Source organism: Gobio gobio, assembly GCF_949357685.1.
Source record: "Gobio gobio genome assembly, chromosome: 22".
NCBI lineage: Eukaryota > Metazoa > Chordata > Actinopteri > Cypriniformes > Gobionidae > Gobio > Gobio gobio.
In genome coordinates, this window is record NC_137118.1 from 18,168,705 (window position 1) to 18,189,066 (window position 20,362).

Sequence of the window (20,362 nt, forward strand, 5' to 3'; positions counted from 1 at the left end):
GTTCTCCTCCAGTGATTTTATTTTTGATACAATAATAAATATATGTATTTTTTTATATATTACATTTTATATTTTACTATTATAAAAAATAATTTTAATATTTTATTACACACAGACACCGGTCATTCATAACATTATGACAGGTGAAGTGAATAACATCATCTCTTCATCACGGCCCCTTTAGTGGGTGGGATATATTAGGCAGCAAGTGAACATTTTGTCCTCAAAGTTGATGTGTTAGAAGCAGGAAAAATGGGCAAACGGAATGATTTGAGCGAGTTTGACAAGGGCCAAATTGTAATGGCTAGACAACTGGGTCAGAGCATCTCCAAAACTGCAGCTCTTGTGGGGTGGTCAGTTTCTATCAAAAGTGGTCCAAGGAAGGAACAGTGGTGAACCGGCGACAGGGTCATGGGTAAGAATGGCATAAGAAACCAAACCATTTGTAAATCCGTCAAGATTTCAGTGAGATAAGAGTATTTGTGTTCATGAAGATCACTCGCCTTACATCAGGTACCACAGAGCCCTGCATGTGACAAGATGGCCGCTGGTGATGACGTTAGAGACTCCACCGTAAGACATCTAGCCTTTATTATGGATATCTATGGGAACACATGGCACCAGGATGCATTATGGGAAGAAGGCAAGCCGGCAGAGGCGGTGTGATGCTTTGGGCAATGTTCTGCTGGGAAACCTTGGGTCCTGCCATCCATGTGGATGTTACTTTGACACCACCTATACCTAAGCATTGTTTCATGGTAACAGTATTCCCTGGTGGGTGTGGCCTCTTTCGACAGAGTAATGTGCCCTGCCACAAAGCAAAAATGGTTCATGAATGGTTTGAGGAGCACAATGATGAGTTTGAGGTGTTGACTTGGCCTCCAAATTCCCCAGATCGCAATTCAATCGAGCATCCGTGGGATGTGTTGAACAAACAACAAACCTCTCAACTTACAGGACTTAAAGGATCTGCTGCTAACATCTTGGTGCCAAATTTTATGCCTGACCTGATGGTGTGTGTGTGTGTGTGTGTGTGTGTGTGTGTGTGTGTGTGTGTGTGTGTGTGTGTGTGTGTGTGTGTGTGTGTGTGTGTGTGTGTGTGTGTGTTTGTTATGCAAGAGGAAATGTGTAAAACAACATTTTTTTATATTTTTTTTAATTGAGAAAATGTAAATGGAAAAAATAAACCTTCACGGAATGGAAAAATAAACCTTCACAGAAGTCACAAGAGCAATCAATATGATCCAGCACATGTTCTTCCACTACGTCCTTGGGTTTCCACTATGCTCTGACGTCACCGCAGCTGGTCATGTGACCTCAAGGCCCGTATGTGCTTGTCTCCGGAACACTGGCGCTGGTGACCGAGAAGTGAGTGAGTACACGGGAGGATGGAGAGTATTGGAGGAACTTTGTCTGTTAAATCCGCCAAGACATAAAAGAGCCATATAATTTACGTGTCCGGCATTCAGTACAAGAAGAAAGGACCCTTGTATCACTTTAAACCGGCTTGGTTTGGTTTGTGTGGTTTTTCTGCGGCGAGTGGAGCCGAATGTTGGAGCACAGAGGCGCAGGTAGTGCACGCGCGCGCGGATCCTAAAGAGACGGGAGACGGGCTCGGCAGGTACACGCTTACCGTATACCGGAGGGGGATGTTATCTGTACTTTCCTATGGCAGGATCGTTGCCAGGGCTGTCCTGGGAGGACTCTCGCAAACGGACGGCAGAGACTATAGCCTGATCACGGCCAGCTGCGGCTTTGGGAAGGACTTTCGGAAGGGGATCCTGAAGAAAGGCATGTGCTACGGCGATGATGCCTGCTTCATTGCACGGCACAAGTCCGCGGATGTTTTGGGTGAGTAACCATGAACCTGACACCCAGAATTCAATGCGATTATATAACATTTGTATACGTTGTTTTATCACACATATGCACGTGTTATGGGATTTTAACTATGAAAATGACCTTCAGGGGTTCATGTCAGCACTCATTTTACGATGGAGGGGGTGCGAGGGACGATCTGTCCAGCCCTTACCTTAAATAACCTCCCTTTTTTAATCTTTGCTATTTTTCTGATCGCTCTGGTAGATTCAACATACTTTCTTTAAATAAGGAGCAGCCAGGAAACCGATTATCCATATTATATGTCATATAGAATGTAACGTTAAAGCAAAATGAGCTTGAGTAATCCGGGTTGACCTTTCACCCAGAAAGATGCCGGGCTGCTGAACCCCCAAAGCGCGACTAGTGGCAGACACTAGAATCATTTCCATGTAAAACATTTACCTCATGGAAACATGGATATAAATGATATGTTGTTAGGTCAGGTGTGCTGAACATAGAACATTAATAGATCTGTCCGATCGAGTGTACTTTTGTTTGCTTCTGCAGATTCGATTTACATTATACATAATGTTTTAAGTAATTTGATCTATTGAAAGAACTATGTGAGCTACAACGTGTATAATTGCACTCTTTTACAACATGCAAGAGTCTTGAGGGCTCCCTTGTACGTTGTGCAGGAGTTTTTGTAAAGGTCAGAATGGTTGAGCATGGAGGCGGCCATGTTGTTTGACGCGTCCATCCACGCTCCAGCGACACGCACAGGCGGATTCATTGTCCCCACTTTGACCCAGGGAAATACTCTCTTTCTAGTTCTACAACCTAATATGGTAATCCTAAAATAATTAATACCAGAGGGGTTTCATGGGGAAAATGTGCAATGATTCCAAGTTGACAACATACAAGAAGACAATGAGTTATTACATCCACGTGCTACAATGAAGGTTAACCGGCTTTTGTTACAGACTGTGGTCAGCAGGCCAGCTGTTCATCCCTAAAATCACCGTGGTTATGCGTAACTTGGGTCAAAGCTATGGCATTAATTGACTACTAATTAGCCTTTTGCATTTTCTAAAGAAAATATGAGTTATGAAACTGGCTGTCATTATTCTAGGTCGTTAATACAGCAGTTGCTAGGATGTTCTAGGTGGTTGTTAAAGGGATAGTTCACCCACCCAAAAGGAAAATTTTCATTGCTTATGCTGCCTTCACGGAATAATTTTAAATACGAGTTACCTAGGTAAAAATTGCACATGAACGCCCTCTGTCGTGTTTACCACTGGGGAGTTTGGAAATTTGATACCCAAATTCCAGAGATGGGCGTGCCGTACACTTTAAACATGGTGGCGGGGAGAATTACTGTTGTGGCAGGTGTTGTTTTACTAGTTTTCTCCCCCAAACAGCTAAATTGTCTTGTCTTGACATTAATGTAGTGCATATTTACATGTACGATTAATCATTTGAAGCGTATCGTATGTTTGATACACAGCGAAAATAGCCTGCGTTTGACTGAAATTGCAGAATCGGCAGAAAGCGGACTATCTGGAATGTTTATATGGTTGTCAGTGCATGGGACACTACATATGATGTTGGTTTTAATAAGATTTTCCCTATAAATGGGCAACAATAAACCTGGTGTCCTCCATGATTCCTGTTCATTCCGACAACAAAGCACTTGAATGCAACAAGCTCGTAATAATAAATGACAAAATAACGCCAACATTTTCCTATTTGCAATGTGTATAGTTACACGGACGGAAAATTAAAAGTTGCGATTTTCTAGGTGGATATGGCTTGGAACTATGCTCTCATTCCTGAGTAGTAGTTAAGGAACTTTGCTGCCTTACCATGGGGGCGCAATGATATTACGCAGTGTTAACTTCCTTTATTACTACGCAGGAATGAGAGTATAGTTCCTAGCCATATCGGTCTAGAAAATCGCAACTTTTCATTTTCTATCGGTCTTAGTACACGATGTAACTATACACATCCCCAGAGTGACTGGTTGCATCATCTGTCCTTATATAACCTTCTTAATTACATTTTAAATGAGTATCTGTGTCTCTGCCCGCCTAGTCTGGTTAACTCCTACAACTACTATCACAAGTCTTTAAATGTCAGTAGGTGATCTTCACTTTCCTGTACAATTAGCTGGTCTTAAGAAATAGGATGAAACATCTAGAGGGTTTATTTGGAAGTGATCTGTTTTCTCAGCAGTTCATGTTGAAGTTGGGGGGGTGAACCTTTGAAATCACATTAGCAGTTGATGACACTTTTCAGTGTTGGTTTTGGCATTAATTAAAAAATGATTAATGATTTAATTTTCATTTGATAGGATTTGCTAAATATTTGTACCATTTTCAAGAAAAGTTTTTAACTTTGATTAATGACTCTAAAAATGTCACGTGCAACCATGAAAAATGTATTTTCCTTCACCTTGTTACATTTTGGTGTATGCATCTTAATCATTATTTTCAAAACACTTTAAAATATATTTTTCAAGGTAAAAAGTATTTACGGGATCATAAATATCATTGTTTTTGGGGAGTTGCACCACATGACATGAGCCAGCATATATAGCTGATACACACAAATCAATTAATAGGCAAGTATTGATGTGCTGTCATGTTAAGTACAGATATGCTGTCTGCTTGACCTTGTGTGTCACGAGAAAGTTGCGCTTTCATGTATAAAAAACTGACTCGTATGGCAGCAGTGGAATCTGCCTTCAAGTGTAAACAGGTGGATATTTCCTCTGAGAGCGGTTCCCTTTAGCCATTTGCTATAGTAAATATGGTCGGCTCAGGTTAATGTTTCTGAAACTAAATACGGACGTCTGTGGAATAAAGATTTGAGTCATGGAATCATCTCATCTGACTTTGCTGTTTGGCTTGGCTGTTGGACATCTGACATCATATGACAGTAATAATAAACAATTCTTCCTGCAGAGTGTTAAGAGACAGGATACGTCAAGTTATAATGTCACATTCTCTCTGTGCTTTGAGGATTTATTCCTACTCTAACGCCGGTATGTTTGACGCCTTGTGATGAACTGTTGGTCTTGTTTGCAAAGCTTCATTGAGATGTTAATGGTGGCTTGACTTGTACTGCTCTAAATCGTGTTTAACTCCAAGTCGCCTCTCATTCCTTTTGAGCTTGGATCTCCTTTTGTGCCCATGCAATCTCTTAATTTTCTGCGTGTTTGGTTATAATATGTAGTGAGAGTAACATGTCACAGACAGTATCAGGGTTGGGAAGTGACCTAAAAGTACACAACATTTTCCAACCGTGTGAGTGTGACGGTGGAACTTTCCAGTAACGAGGAAAGTAGTAGCAGTGTAGAGCATCAAAACACAGTATTCTTTTCTATACTATATCGGACACACACAGCCTTAAGGCCTGTACACACCGGGACGAATATCACGCGCGCGCTTATCGCCAGCGTTTTTCGTGACGTTTTTCGGCGCATCTTGAGTGTTCACACCCAATCGATTTTCACTGGCGATGCGCCGAGTGAACGTGCACATTCAGTAGATGCGCTCCCGGTACACAAGGTGGTGCTGCGGCACTTTACGCTTCTGACACTCGCTTGTCACACAGAAGAAGAGAGACAGTATTTACGTGCTTGCCAAAACCACAGATATATTATGTCTATGGCCAAAACCATTCACACACTTTTTGCTAACTGGCAGGCAGCATTAGCAGCTTGTCTACTTACTACTTCTTCGTCGTATCAATGTGTGCTCGGTAAGACCGTTTTGTGCTTGAGCGCCACCAAGTCGTGTTGTACTGTCACTTCAGCAGCTCCAGGCACGTGAACAAAAGCACTGATCTCATTGGTCGGCCAGTTTTTAACGTGTCGCGTCAAAATAAAAAAACGAACCCGATGCGTTTTTTAAAAAATTACGATTTTACGCCTGGCGTTTTGCACGTCGGTGTGCACACTCACATTGGCGCCCTTTGTTTAGTCACGAGGCGTTAAACGTCGGCGATAAACACGCGTGAAAATCGTCCCGGTGTGAACAGGCCTTTAAGTTGTTGTCACGTTAGTTAATTTTTGTGGGCAGGAAAGCATATCGATGTATGAAACACAGTTCATATTAGGGCTGGGCGATATGGCAATATTTATATATTTACCATGGTATAAAATGTATATCGTTAGAGATTTGGATCACTTTACCTTTTTAAATCACTATTGACACCTCAGAGAGTGATGAAATGCGGTGGCTGACACACAGCTGCAGCACAAGCACAGAAAGCCCCGTCTCAGCATGCGATCGTGAATTCAGTTCTCTTTCACGTCTTGTTGCACTTGAATGGTCGAATACACACACGTTATGTCAAAATGCCCATCATGTGGAGTATTCATGTAAACACAGCCAGTTATGTTTCAAGTGAAAGTAAACAGTTGGGTATAAACGGAAACAGATCTGTGTGTTTGGTCTTAAAGTGACAGCAGCCTAATTAAAATAACTGTAATGCTCTGTCATTAATGTGAATCAAACAGAAGACAAAATAACTTACTGCATTTCACGACACTTGCTGTATCCGTAGACATGTTGTGTGTTCAAAGTCTAGTGTGACCACAGCTTAATTTAGTTCATTGGTTTATTCAAAAATATTTAATCAAAAAGTTATTTTAAAATGTCTCCTTAAATATCTTTGAAGTAGATGGTTGTTCGTTTGTTGTGTTTAGTTAACTGCTTTTTATATTATAAAAGTGATTTTATATTATAAATGTATAATTTTCTTTGTGAATTTCATTTATAGGTTGTTTGTATTATTATTTTTTTGTTTTCATGAGAAACTAGCAGTGCTGGAGTTGTCTGGTTAGGTTTTGTAAAGAATAACCAGCCGTTACTGCACTGATTTGTTGTAAATAAAATGTGAGTTTTAAAATAAATGTACCACCAATATGTAATTTGTCAAACACCTTTTGTCTATAAAACATATTTTGTTGGAATGTACTGCTTTGAATGTCACTAGGCAACATTTTTACACAAAGTTCTTTAATGGATGTTTTAAAAATGTTTCACCAGGAATAATCTTACGTTTTTTTTAAAATATATATATAAATAAATAAATATCTGGCCATGAAAATAGCCACAGATGATGAAATGGCACTAAGAAATAAATATTTAAATGAGCAATTTCTGTGTGAAAATTGTGTAAATCCTACACCAGAGTTCAAAGGCTTCTCAAGCTTTTACGTCTAACAACCTCTTTGTGGAATGAAGGCGTCAGACATGCTGTAGCAGAAGGGCGTTTTTCATTACCATCACAATGCGCAGTCAGTCAGTAGGTCAGGAAGGAAGTTTGTGGCAGCTGCCATCTGTCTCTGCGGCATCAAAAACTGACATCACTTCCTTTTCATCTTTAGGTGTTAAAGTCTTCAGGTTAGCATTAACACTGGTCTGACTGGTTTTACACTTAATGACAATATTATCTTTCCCCGCTCTTTCTGTTTCAGGTGTTGCGGATGGCGTTGGGGGCTGGAGGGATTACGGTGTGGACCCATCTCAGTTCTCCGCCACATTGATGAGGACATGCGAACGGCTCGTGAAGGAGGGCCGATTCACCCCCAGCAGCCCCGTGGGCATCCTGACCTCCGGCTATTTTGAACTCCTGCAGAACAAAGTACCGCTGCTGGGTAAGATCATATCCACCACACACATATACACCAAACCAAACAATGCGGTGAGTCACGCACTCACTGCCGCTTTTATAGAATAAATGAATTAGACCGCTGCAGGATGACTCACAGGCCTTGTGTCGTGATGTAGGGTATTGATTCTTGTCTAGGTTTTTTCCACCACTTTTCCACTTAATGTCAAGAAAAATTGTTAAAATTGCTGTCTCATAGACTGTTATTTTAGCATTATTTATGTTCTAAAATGTTTTTTAATGAGTTTTTATTTTTTTAATTGAGTTTTCATTTTAGTTTTAGGCTTTTTTTTTCTATTTAGCTTATATTTTTGTTTGTTTTTAGTAATTTTAGTACTTCAACTTATTCTATTTCCATTGGTTTCCAAGATTAAATTATTCTCAACAACTAATCAATCGTCGATTAATCGTTTTGGGACGTTAACGATTAATCGATGATTGATTAATTGTTGAGAATAATTTAATCAATAAAATGTATCGATGGTCGATTTAAGCAAGGTCATCATTAAAGTGTGTAGTTTTGATGCGTGTGCGGCTCATGTCCAAAACACATCCAGCAGACACACAAGGAAAAAGTGAGCGCGCCTTAAAGTATTCCAAGTGTATTGATGTCCTACTCTTAAAGCCATGATAATCTAGTTTGTTTCGAAACGTAATAAACCAAGGGTCCAAAAAACACTCCAGTGATTTTTCTGAACATAAGAACTACTTGTGTAAACGCCACAATAAAAGCACATTGAATAAACAACAAGTAATACGATCCTGGTGGATGACTGATCTCCCAGCGCTGTTTCAGCTGTGGCTCCTATGGTGCATGTTAAATCAAGACCTGTCAATCTGAATGATCAAACCAACCTAAGCACCCTCTAAGCTGTAAAACAGTGTCTGCACTGTCGTCCTTGCACTATACCAGGGGTGTCCAAAGTCCGGCCCGCGGGCCAAATGCGGCCCGGGGATGAATTTCAAACGGCCCGCAGTGTGTCTATTAAATATATTATATGTGGCCCGCCAGGGATGATTTACAAATCGTGCAGTTTCGCGATGTCAACGCAAGGTGGCAGTACTAGATTTTAGGCAGGGTAACAGCGCCCAAAGCGGAACGAAACAGCGCTACTTCTGCTCTGCGCACTATGTGCGCAACTCGCGAGCTCTGACTCTCAACAAATGTTTACCTGCTGAGTGTCTCGGTCACGCGCCCACTAAACAGCCCGTGAGAAGTGTTCGAGTTCGGCGCAGAGGTCTCCTCTCCGGTACGAGCTGCGAATCTCTCTGTGATTTGATTTAATATAAATCCAGTTAAACAGCGCTGAATTAATCAACAACACTAACGTGCAAATCAGGAGAAACACTGAGCCGATTCAGTTAAAATACTTTCAAACAACGCCAACATTTATCATGGCTTTACTGTGGTAATACCTGTAACCATGGTAATTTGTCAGAAATGTAGGTTAATATCTAATTTTATTTTATTTGTAATGAAGACGTAATAAAGGCCAAATTGCAGACTATTTTTGTCATAAACTTGCAGTTTTGTGCATTTGTATTTATATGTTTAAAGACTAAATACCTTAAAGGTAGGGTAGGTAGGATTTGGTTAAAAAAACTTTTTTTCCAAATTTGTTTAAACTTTCTTTATATATCAATACATAATCAAAATGTAAGTACTCTGAAAAAGAAAGTATGAAAATTGAGATCCTGTAGACCTCTCACGACTGTTTTAAAGACAGCTCATTATTTCCATTCACTCCACCTTCTCCCTTCTGGGCTCTTCCCAAAGCCACGCCCCCAAAACACATGAACGCGCTACGCCGACCGCTCAGCTGGAGGAAGACGCATTATTTACCTGAGACGAGCGGAGAAGGAGCGGAGTGCATATAGTGACATCATTTCAGAATCACATGTAATAAAAAAATCTAACTTTATCATTATGAATATAAACAAATAAGATGTCTTTTAGTACTCACTCTCAAGCTAGAATAACGATACTGGTAAAGTTCAAAATACACACACAACACAGTGTCTACGACACACACAGATACAAGATAAAAACGTAGGTAGAGTATATAAAAACAAACCAAGGGCCGAAATAAACGTGCAGGTAAAGTTCCCGGTGAACATGATAGAAGAGTTTAGACAGAGGGTAACGTTAGTAGCTAAAGCTAACTTAGTTCTAAAAAAAAGTTCCTGGATGCGGTGTACTAGCTTTTACACATGCATTTTGTTATCTAAAGTTACATTTTGCGAAATTCAACACAACAGCGATCAACTTGAGCTAAGCATATTGAGTAATTATCATCTCTACTAATGGCTCGCTAGGTGTATAACATTGTAACTTTATGCTAAGTAATGTTATGTTAGCTATATTAGGCAGCTACGTGTGCTAGTGAGACATGCTTCATGAAAACATAAACCAAAAAAATGTATAATCAAAATGAAAGATTACCTGTCCAGCAGAAATACAGCCTCTTGAACTCAAACGGGTGCGCCAGGGTTGCCAGGTTTTCACAACAACATCCGCCCAATTGCTACTCAAAACTAGGCCAAAACAAGCCCAATCGTGTTTCTCCGGTAAAAATCGCGTTTGGGGGGTAAAATGTGTCTTTTTGGTAGGGCTGCCTGCTAAAATTCGCAAATCCCGGGGCAAAACATCACATAATTGGGGTAGCTTCAACCCGCGGACATGAAAAACAGCCCGCGGCAAGTGTTTGAAGTAGCCCGACTTGGCAACAGTGGGGCACGCGCATGTGGGCAGATCCTGGAGCAAAAGCGGCGGTAGCCATGGTAGCGAGAGAGAGTGACAGTCGCCCAAGCCAATCACTTGATTCGGCCCGAACGAAAATAATGAGCGGTGTTTATTGCAGATTAAAAAGTCTAGAGTCACTCGATTTTTATACTCTCTTTTTCAGAGTACTTAAATTTTAATTATGTATTGACATATAAAGACAGTTTAAACAAATTTGGACAAAAGTGTTTTAGATCAGACTTGCCTACCCCACCTTTAAAGCCATTCTATATTACTTTTTGCCTTGTGTGCAGTGCAAAAAATGCTGTCATTTAGTATTTTTGTCTTGTTTCTAGTCTAAATATATAAAAAAATTCTTAAATCAAGATGTATTTACGAGATCAGTTAAATTACATTAGATATTTTTTCCTGTTTTCTGGAAAATAAAATGAAATTGAGGTGAGTTTTTGTTTAAAACAAGCAAATATATCTGCCAATGGGGTAAGAACATTTTTTTTTCTGTTTGGAATCTTGTTTCTGTCCCAAACAGAAACAAGATTATTTTTCTAATCCATTGGCAGATAATTTAGTTTGTTTCAAGCAAAAACTCAATTCATTTTGATTTTTCCCCCCAGGAATCAAGAAAAAATATGTAATTTTCGTTAGTAAAAGCATCTTGATTTAAGAATTTTTAGATATTTGGACTGGAAAAAAGACAGAAATACCAAGTAAGAAAAGTATTTTTTGCAGTGTGGTTTTACCTAAATAGAGCAGTTATTAAATTTAAATAAAAATTGAGTTCTAACTCAGTAATAATATTTATATATATATATAATAATAATATATATATATATATATATATATATATATATATATATATATATATATATATATATATATATATATATATATATATATATATATATATATATATATATATATATATATATATATATATATATATATATATATAAAAATAGAAAAGGGACTGGCCCCCGGGTATGTCCACAACATCGAATCTGGCCCCCTTTAAAAAAAGTTTGGACACCCCTGCACTATACCCACCAACTACACCCGAGATCCCGTTTCTAACAGTTGAATTTTCAAATGACGTTGGAAAACCCTGCATCATGATCGTCACGCGATCGGATCCTGGAAGTCCTGTAGCTTTAGCCTAGCAGTATGTCATGTCACTCCGTGATCTACGTATTGTCTTATGTTGTGTTTGGGCTCATTCAAGACCACCTGCTCTTAATAAAGATATCGATCTACTAATGTTTCGCAAATTTACTAACCAAAACTGGCGCAAAAGCATCATGTGCATACTGTTTAAACATGCATTGGCGGGGATTTTTCATACAAAAAAGTTTATATAGTTAGGTTTGAAACAAATAGGCTTGTTGAATTCTGTTAGTTTTCAACGATATATGACACAAGTCTATCTGTTATTTACTAGGATTTTACAGATTATTTTTAATATATATTTAAATCTGTATTTTTACAGATTTTACAAAGCGGTTATTTTTTCACGCTATGAAAATATTGTCTGCAAATTTAAGGAATTGATGGTCATATTCCCTTTATTCACTGAAAAGCCAAGCTTCTAAGCTTTAAAACGGTGCATATTTTGTCGGTTAAGCAAGTTGTTAAGTAACATGATATAACTTGGTAGCGCTGTATTTAAAAGGTTAAGGTTAACTATTATTGATCGTTAATTTAAACAATGATCAATTATGGGAATTTATGTAAATTGACATCTATTAATAAGGCATAAGTATTTTAAGGTTTTCCATTTAGTATTTTTTTATTTCAGCTTTATTTCAATTAATGAAATTTAAGTTTTATTTTTAGTTAACAATAAGGAAGGACACATGAGGGATTGATTTTGAACGCTCTACATAGGTAAAAACTTCTCGCGCTAAACTCCCAATTGATTTTTGTTTTAAGTTAACGTATTGCTAAGCTAAATGCAAATTCTAATTTGCATACAAATAAACAGACAGTTTTAATTGATTTTTTTTTATCGTCTTCGTCTTCCATCTTGAAAAGGATTTCTATAAGTGTCCATTAAGCATATTTTACTGAACTGTTCTGCTTCTAATATCAGCAGGCAAAGATTGTATTCAGAAAGTTCCTTAATGGATGTTTTTTTACAAATTTCTGTCAAATATCAAATTGAAATATCTTAGTGTACTGTAATGGTGTGTTTATTGTTAATCAGGTTATTTTAAACTATCTTGTTCTTGTAATGAAAATACAGCAGTTTTCACGGAGCAGTTATAAGGTAACCAAGTTAACAAATGGTCCAGATGCGTTTTTAACCTGGCATGTTTTATGATGTAACACTAAGAGCAAAGACTAAGTTAGATTCTTGAACAGGGCGTTGGATTACCAATCACGCAACCGGTCGTCTTTTTGCTGAAACCTGACATCAAGGGCTGTCAGAAATGTCACTCTATGTTCTTCGTCTTGCTAGGTTGTTTGCCTCTTTTAAAGTGACCTGCTTGTATTTTGGGAAGGCATGTGGAGCGAGAAAGGTCTGTGGGTGACCGTTTTAAGACAAGGTCGCTCTTACTACAAGGCTTAGGCCAGGGATCGAGAGAAGGAATGGTGTTAAGTGATGAACTGAGAGACCCTCATCTAATAAGAAATGCCTGTATGTTGTTTAGTGTTTTAGTTTTTTTTTTTTTTACGTCAATTAACATGTTAGGTGTCATGAACTGACAATGAACAATAGTTGTACAACTTTTATGAATCATTAACTTTTTACATGCACTAGCATTCAGAAGTTTGGGGTTGGTACGATTTTTTCATGTTTTTAAAAGAAGCCTCTTCTGCTCATTGTTTACCATGGCTTTATTTTATCATAATATTGATCAATGAATAAAATTTGCATACTCTGCATAATCTTTTGAAGATTAATAAATGTCTAATGAATGCTTTTTATTCACACAGATACAATCTTACTGACCCTTTTGAAATGTTTGAATGGTAGTAATAGACTAATACATTTTAAATATTTTAAATGTAATACATTATTTGAAATATTATGAGCAAAAATTAAAAACAAACTAAATAGTATATTTATTAGGCCGGTCAAGCGATAAAAGTTTGTGTTTACATAAATATATTTTTTAGATATATATACATACACACACACATACACATATTATGTAAACACAAACTTATATTTTGAATGTGATTAATCGTTTAACAGCACTAATATTTATATATCAAAATTAACCTAGATAAAATTGCTGTCAAAAAGTTGTTTATAGTTTGCATTAAATGCTAACAAACTGAACCTTGCTGTTAAGCATTACTGATTGTGTTTTATGAAAAGTGCATGTTACTTAAGTTACTTTTTCTTTGGCATTACTTTTTTCACAACGTTATTCTTTGCTTGTAGATGTTAAACGTGTGGTGATATTTTTTTTGTTGTTGCCATGGACATGTTTGTCCCCCTGACATTCTTTACATGCCACAATTTGACCCTGCATAGACGTCATGCTGCTAGTAGTGTATAGAGCTTCTTACATAATAGGAGCCACAATGCATTATGGCACCGGTTTGCAGTGAGGACATGCTGTCATGCACAGTTTGTAGGTTACATAACTATGTTATGGGACAAAGGTTTTCAATTGTTTTTGTATGTAAATAAAAAAAAGTCATTTGTTTTATATGCAAGCAAAAATGATTTTCACAAGTTATGGTGTAAATAAAAAAAAATTGTTTTACTTTTATTCATTACTTCAACAAAAGTAATCTTATTTTTGAGCAAGTCGCTAATAGCTAAGATGCTAATAGTTGATTATTTGTTCAATAATATCTTATTTTCCTTCTCTTTGTCTTTCCTCTGTTTCCTCTAGGGAGTAGCACAGCTTGTATAGTCGTTCTGGATCGTCGGAGTCACAGGATACACACCTGTAACCTGGGAGACTCAGGCTTCTTGGTGGTTCGAGGTGGAGAGGTGGTCCATCGGTCAGATGAACAGCAGCACTACTTCAACACACCCTTCCAGCTGTCCATAGCACCGCCGGGGGCAGAGGGTGTGGTATTGAGTGACAGGTGGGTTGGTGACACTCCGTGACAGCGGATACACTCACTGCAGTATCACAGATGGTGGCGTGTTACAGATCAGTGTCACAGATGTCTGTGTGTGGGGGACTGTATGGCTTTTACATCAATTGATAGTGTAAGATGCACCTAGTGTAGGAGCCGACACATTCACCTAGTGCTTATGCAGGGCACATGAGTTTGAGTTTAATTCATCACCATTCTCATTTCCTGTCTTGTCTTTCTGTACTGGATCTATTATTCAAAAATACATTCAATAATAATGACTTGAATACACCACACCTCTTCTATAGCAAGCATCGTTTTCATTTTCTGAATTATAAGATTTTTATATTTTGGGGGAAGGGGGTCAGGGTGGTACTGATATATGGTACCACAAGTATTACCTTATTGTGTAGTTTAACATATTTTATTTCTATGTAAGCAGTTTAGTTAAAACATTATGAACAATTGTAAAACATTTGCCAAATCAAAGTAATTTGCTGGAACCAATGTGCGTAAACATGCTGAAAAAAAAAAACATAAAACTGGGTATGATATCAGAGAGAGGACACCCATGGCTGTGTCAAGGTCAATAAATCATTTTAACTTGAGTGGAGCTTTTACAATGCAATATGACCTCCAAAAAACATTATGCATTAATAATTAATGATATTGGATGTATCAAATATCAATAATTCATGAAAAATAAAAATAATATGAAATAAAATAAAACTTTGAACATGCATTTAAAACATATATATGGTTTATATATATATATATTATATATATAAAATAAAAAATCTCTTTACATTGGATGCTTATTTGATGGTTTTCCACTTTGGATTGGATTGAGCAGTGTTAGCAGATATTAGCTCATTCCTCCAAAAGCACTGTGTGTGTGTGTTGGCCCAAATGTCAAGGCCATGTGATTCTAGTTCCTCACTGCCGCAGTCTTGCCAGGGCACACGTCCAAACATGCACGTGCAAATACCCAAAACCTCCAATCAAAGAGAGAGGGTGGTGAAGCAAACCCGTTCTCCTCAGCCAATCACAGATGTGCTGAAAACTTGTGTACATTTCTTCCCCCCGAAGTCCCTGTAGTAGAGGGTGTGATTATTTTAAGCTCCTCATGTCCTGCTATTCCTAATGAGATTACTGCATTTTGTCTGTTAAATTTGGCTGTACAAAGGTAAATGTGACCCAAACCTTTAGTAAAATATCTCTTTCTGAAGTCTTGATATTTTGCGTCCTCTTTTTACCTTAAATGTGACCTATAATCGGAGCTCCAATACTTAACCAATGCACTAAGATGGATTAAACTAAAATTCGGCTTCAAGGGATTTGGAGCTTGAAGAGGCCAGTCTGGTTTCCAAGAAAACAACCTGACTGCTTGAATTTGGTCCAGAGGTCATGTTGAGTCTGGACGAGTTTTCTTAACCCCAAGTGTCCATTACCCCCTGTTTAGGTCAGACTTATCTCTGCCCTGTTACCCTCTTGCACTACTGCTTGAGTTTCAACCCTCATCAAGTGTCTCATTCTAAATTGGTGGATCAGATAATTGTTTCCACATTTGACTTTTCTGCTAAATGACTGGATCGTTGCCCATAGAAATTAGAACTTTGGATACTTTATACAAATGTTTTTCATAACAATGTTCAAGACTTATCATCAATTTGTTTCTATGTGGGTGGCAATTAAAATACACTGGTATTATAGAATGGTTGGCATGTGCCATGTACGTCTTATATTTGGTTTAACAGGTGTCTTTCTGTCTCTTTCAGTCCTGAGGCGGCAGACAGCTCCTCTTTTGATGTCCAGTTAGGGGACATTATTTTGACTGCTACTGATGGACTCTTTGACAACATGCCTGACTACATGATCCTGCAAGAACTCAAGAAACTGAAGGTACAGATAATAGTTGCAATAGAAGTCAAACTACTTGGGTGACAGTCAACTGAATTGTATTTTGGCCCATACCATTATTATGTAGAACAAAGTGGCTAATATATTGCATTAGGGCTGCACAATTAATCACATTTCTAATCGCGATTATGATTACGGGTGCCACGATTAAGTAATTGTTCACAGATTATGCGATTACATAAAACATATTCCACTTACATTATTCGGCATGCTTAAGAGGTGTGTTTAGAGCATGTTACGTTGTGAGAGGCGAATCACGTCGTCTTCAGAGTTGGGACTAACCCAGCACAATAGGAACTACCAGTGATGTAAGTGTACGCTGACTGGTTGAATGTGCGCGAAACACCAGCACCCGCCATTTTTAAAAAGCTGTGTACATAGCCAATATACTAACTCTATGAACTAAATAACATGGAAAACAGTGATCGATGGACCTCTCAACCTTTATCCGAACATGATTATGAATTTCTGCCCAGCTAGTGACATTGGACAACAACCACAAGGCAAACGCTAATACTTTTTCATATAACGTCTACTTTCTTTGTATAACAGTTCTACCTAATAAACATATAAGACAGGACTATTAAACAGATCGTAAGATAATGAAGACGGAGAATGTGAGTACTGTGTGCTCAGGCTCTGGCATTCTCAGCGTCGTCAAAATAAAAGTCACAACAACAAGCATAGCTTGCGTCACTTCAGAGTTCCTACTGGCAGTGTGAATGCAACATGGAAAATGACCCTAGGGGGAACATTTAGTTCTCGGGGAACCTCCCTGATGCCTAGTTCCTATAACTAAGTTCCTATAACTTCCCAGTCTGAAAGCCCCTTGTATTGTACAATACATATTAATTTTTTATTATTTTCTTTTTTTTAAAGAAGAAACCAAACCATTGTATAGTTGACATTTGAGGATTGATTCTTCAGAAAACCAAAAAAAGTTTTTCAGGAAGAGTGTTTTCATCTTATTTTTTATTTGTATATAAAAATATGGCATGCAGTTGCTTCAAACAATGGTATTAAGCTATTCAAAATATCATTCAATGTAAATTGTGATAATCGTATTTAATAATCGTAATTATAATTTCAAGGGAATAATCGACAATTAAGATTTGTCATAATCGTGCAGCCCTATATTGCATTTATATATGTATATAACACTGTTATTATGGCAAATAACTAAAAACTGGACCCAAGCAGACCAGTGTTCACGATTATCGGCCGATACTAGGGATGCACGATATATATCGCCACCATATCGGTATCGGCCAATTATACAGTGGCATGAAAAAGTATGTGAACCACTTGCAGAATCAGTGAAAATGGGAATAATTTTAACTAAATAAGAGGGATCATACAAACTGCTCAGGACAAACAAGGGACTCGTGAACAACCATCACAAAACAAAAAAACAGCCGTGGATCATCCAGGGAACGACACACAGCACTGAGAATCAATGGTTCATAAACTTTTTATCAGGCTTATTTTAATAAATTCAGCTGTTTTTTTTATCTTGTGGACTATATGTAAACATTTTTTATGTAAAATATCTTATTCAGGACCGTACTAAATAAAAAATAACATGCATTTTGTATGATCCCTCTTATTTAGTTAAAATTATTCCCATTTTCACTGATTCTGCAAGCGGTTCACATACTTTTTCATGCCACTGTATGGTAATTTTTTTTTTTTCATGTTATCAGCCCAGTATATTAAAGATGATAAATAATGAATAATTCCCTTCAGCTGAGACACTTCAGATGCGCACTGCTCGCCATGATGGTTTTGAATGGCTTAAAATATGATTGGAATCACTTTAAAAACGGAAAAGACAGTTAAAGGTCCCGTTTTTCGTGTTTTTTTGAAGCTTTGATTGTGTTTACAGTGTGCAATATAACATGTGTTCATGTTTCGCGTGTAAAAAAACACAGTATTTTTCACACAATTTACTTATCTGTATACCGCTGTTTTCACTGTCCTCAAAACGGCTTGAAAGATTTCCCTGTTCTATGAAGTCCCTCCTTCAGAAACACGTAACGAGTTCTGATTGTGCCAGCGGTTCCCGTGTTGTGATTCGACAGCAGCTTAGCGCACGCAGAGCGCACGTTACCGGAAAGGTCACGCCTCTTACCATAACGGGGATGCATGCGCTCAATGATCTCTAAGTACAGCGTCCCTGGGAAAGCCAAACAAAGGTGACTTGACTCCGGGATGAAAATAACAGCGTCTCGACGACATGGCAACAAACAAACTATACGAACGCAAACGAACGCACACTTCCTATTCTCCACGCGGGAGCAACAAGACCACGCCCCCTTTTTCACGTGTTCTTGTGGGCGGAGGTTAGTCGACATACTGCTCTACTGACGTAATTAAAGCAGGAAATACCAGGATGTAGTCCTAACCAGCCGTTCGCTGTAGGCTTTGAAAGGGAACTTCTGTTAAATAAAATATCTCGCTTGGCATTGAACTTTGAGCTTTATAATTTTACAGGTATTATAAATGCTCTAACAGCAACATTACACACTAACTAAAGTTTGAAAAATGGGATCACGAAGAACAGGACCTTTAAGTGTGCAGCTCAAATCTACAGAAAATTATGATGAGAACATTATAATTGTGTGCTTGGAACATTGCTTTTAATAGTGAGATTTTAATCCCCCTGGCTGATATGTCAGTCTAGCATGATACTTGTGGCTTCTCTTGCTCTTTCTGCCTTTTTCATTTTATTAATCTTCAGGTTATCAGCCCATTCTGATAATCTCAAAATGACTGTATAATGGCCGATTTAATCCCCCTGGCTGATATATCAGTCTAGCATGATACTTACTCTTGCACTTTCTAAATTATTTTTATTTTTTATCTTCAGGTTATCTGCCTGTTCCAATAATGTCAAAATGGTTGTATAATTGCAGATGAATCCCCTTAGCCAACATATCGGTCTAAGACCATACTCTTACGCTTTCCAATCATTTTTTTTATTTTTATTTTGCCTCAGAACACCAACTATGATAGCATCCAGCAGACTGCCCGCAGCATCGCTGAACAGGCTCATCAGTTGGCCTACGACCCAAACTACATGTCCCCTTTCGCCCAGTTTGCCTGTGACAATGGGCTGAATGTAAGAGGTGAGTCTACAAAAAGAGGTTCTTGATTTCCATTACCTTTGTGATCCCAAAACATCTTTGAATGTCCATAATTGGAGGTACTGAATTTGTCATTGTTTTCTTTTCATTTCAGGGGGGAAGCCTGATGACATCACAGTGCTGCTGTCCATTGTGGCAGAATACACAGACTGAGCGTGCTCAGTGGAGCTTGCTCCTCTCTTACACCTGCGTCTTCCACCCATGTCCTATTGCACTGCTCCCCATCTCGCATCTCCCAGCACCCCTTTCCATTCTTCCATTTCTCAAGTAGATCTCCAGTCAACACAGAGAGGATAGCATGAACCCATGGGTGGTGATGCAAGTGGTACTACATCACCTGCAATCAGTCCAAAATTGATGACCTCACTCCCAAAAGGATTTTGGGAATCTTTCACCTGTTGTCATTTCTAGTTTCCCAAGGGGTAAGGAGGGCCATGCATTACAACAAAAAGGGGTTTCTAATGGAAGGAGCTGTCATATTTCAACCTTGTGGCTTGTGCAAATGAAAAGTTGTTCTTGTTGGTAAATGGTTGATTGTCTATGCCTTGAGAGAAAAATGTAAGTGTCTCTGAAGTCTGTATGAGCTGAAGTGCTTCGATGTGTGTGTACAAGTATAATAAGTGTCCCATTTGGTTGTTGGTCGACTTTGGTTAAGCTGTAAAGGAAAGGTCGGTTAAAGTTCAGAAGGAGGCCTGGCTAGATTTAAACCTGCTTTAGTATCTGCTGACTAATTTTGTTCAGTCAGCATGTCTGCCTCTAGAGTTATACAGCCTTCACCTACCCTGTCACTTTGCGAGGTCTCCGATAACGGATTGCAAGTTCAAAGGCCGGGAAGGAGTTGGGTTATAATGGGTTATAATCTCGTGTTTGATTTATAAGAGATAGAAACTAAACTGCACAGACGTCATACCAGAGAATGTCACAATCCGCAAATATACATATGCACTCGCTCACGAGGACAGTGGATGTTGACGTTGACTGTGAAATGCGTGTTGTATGTATATTTACA

General features: G+C 38.3%; 1 protein-coding gene across 1 annotated transcript; it reads left to right on the top strand.

Moving 5' to 3' along the window:
* The first annotated feature begins 1,296 nt into the window (after window positions 1-1,296).
* pptc7b (protein phosphatase targeting COQ7 b) lies at window positions 1,297-19,749 on the top strand. The gene is made up of 6 exons (XM_079805180.1): window positions 1,297-1,851; window positions 7,310-7,489; window positions 14,095-14,293; window positions 16,066-16,189; window positions 19,206-19,335; window positions 19,448-19,749. Exons 1-6 carry the CDS (start codon window positions 1,650-1,652, stop codon window positions 19,504-19,506), a joined length of 894 nt encoding a protein of 297 aa, XP_079661306.1. The 5' UTR covers window positions 1,297-1,649; the 3' UTR covers window positions 19,507-19,749.
* Window positions 19,750-20,362: the final 613 nt, after the last annotated feature.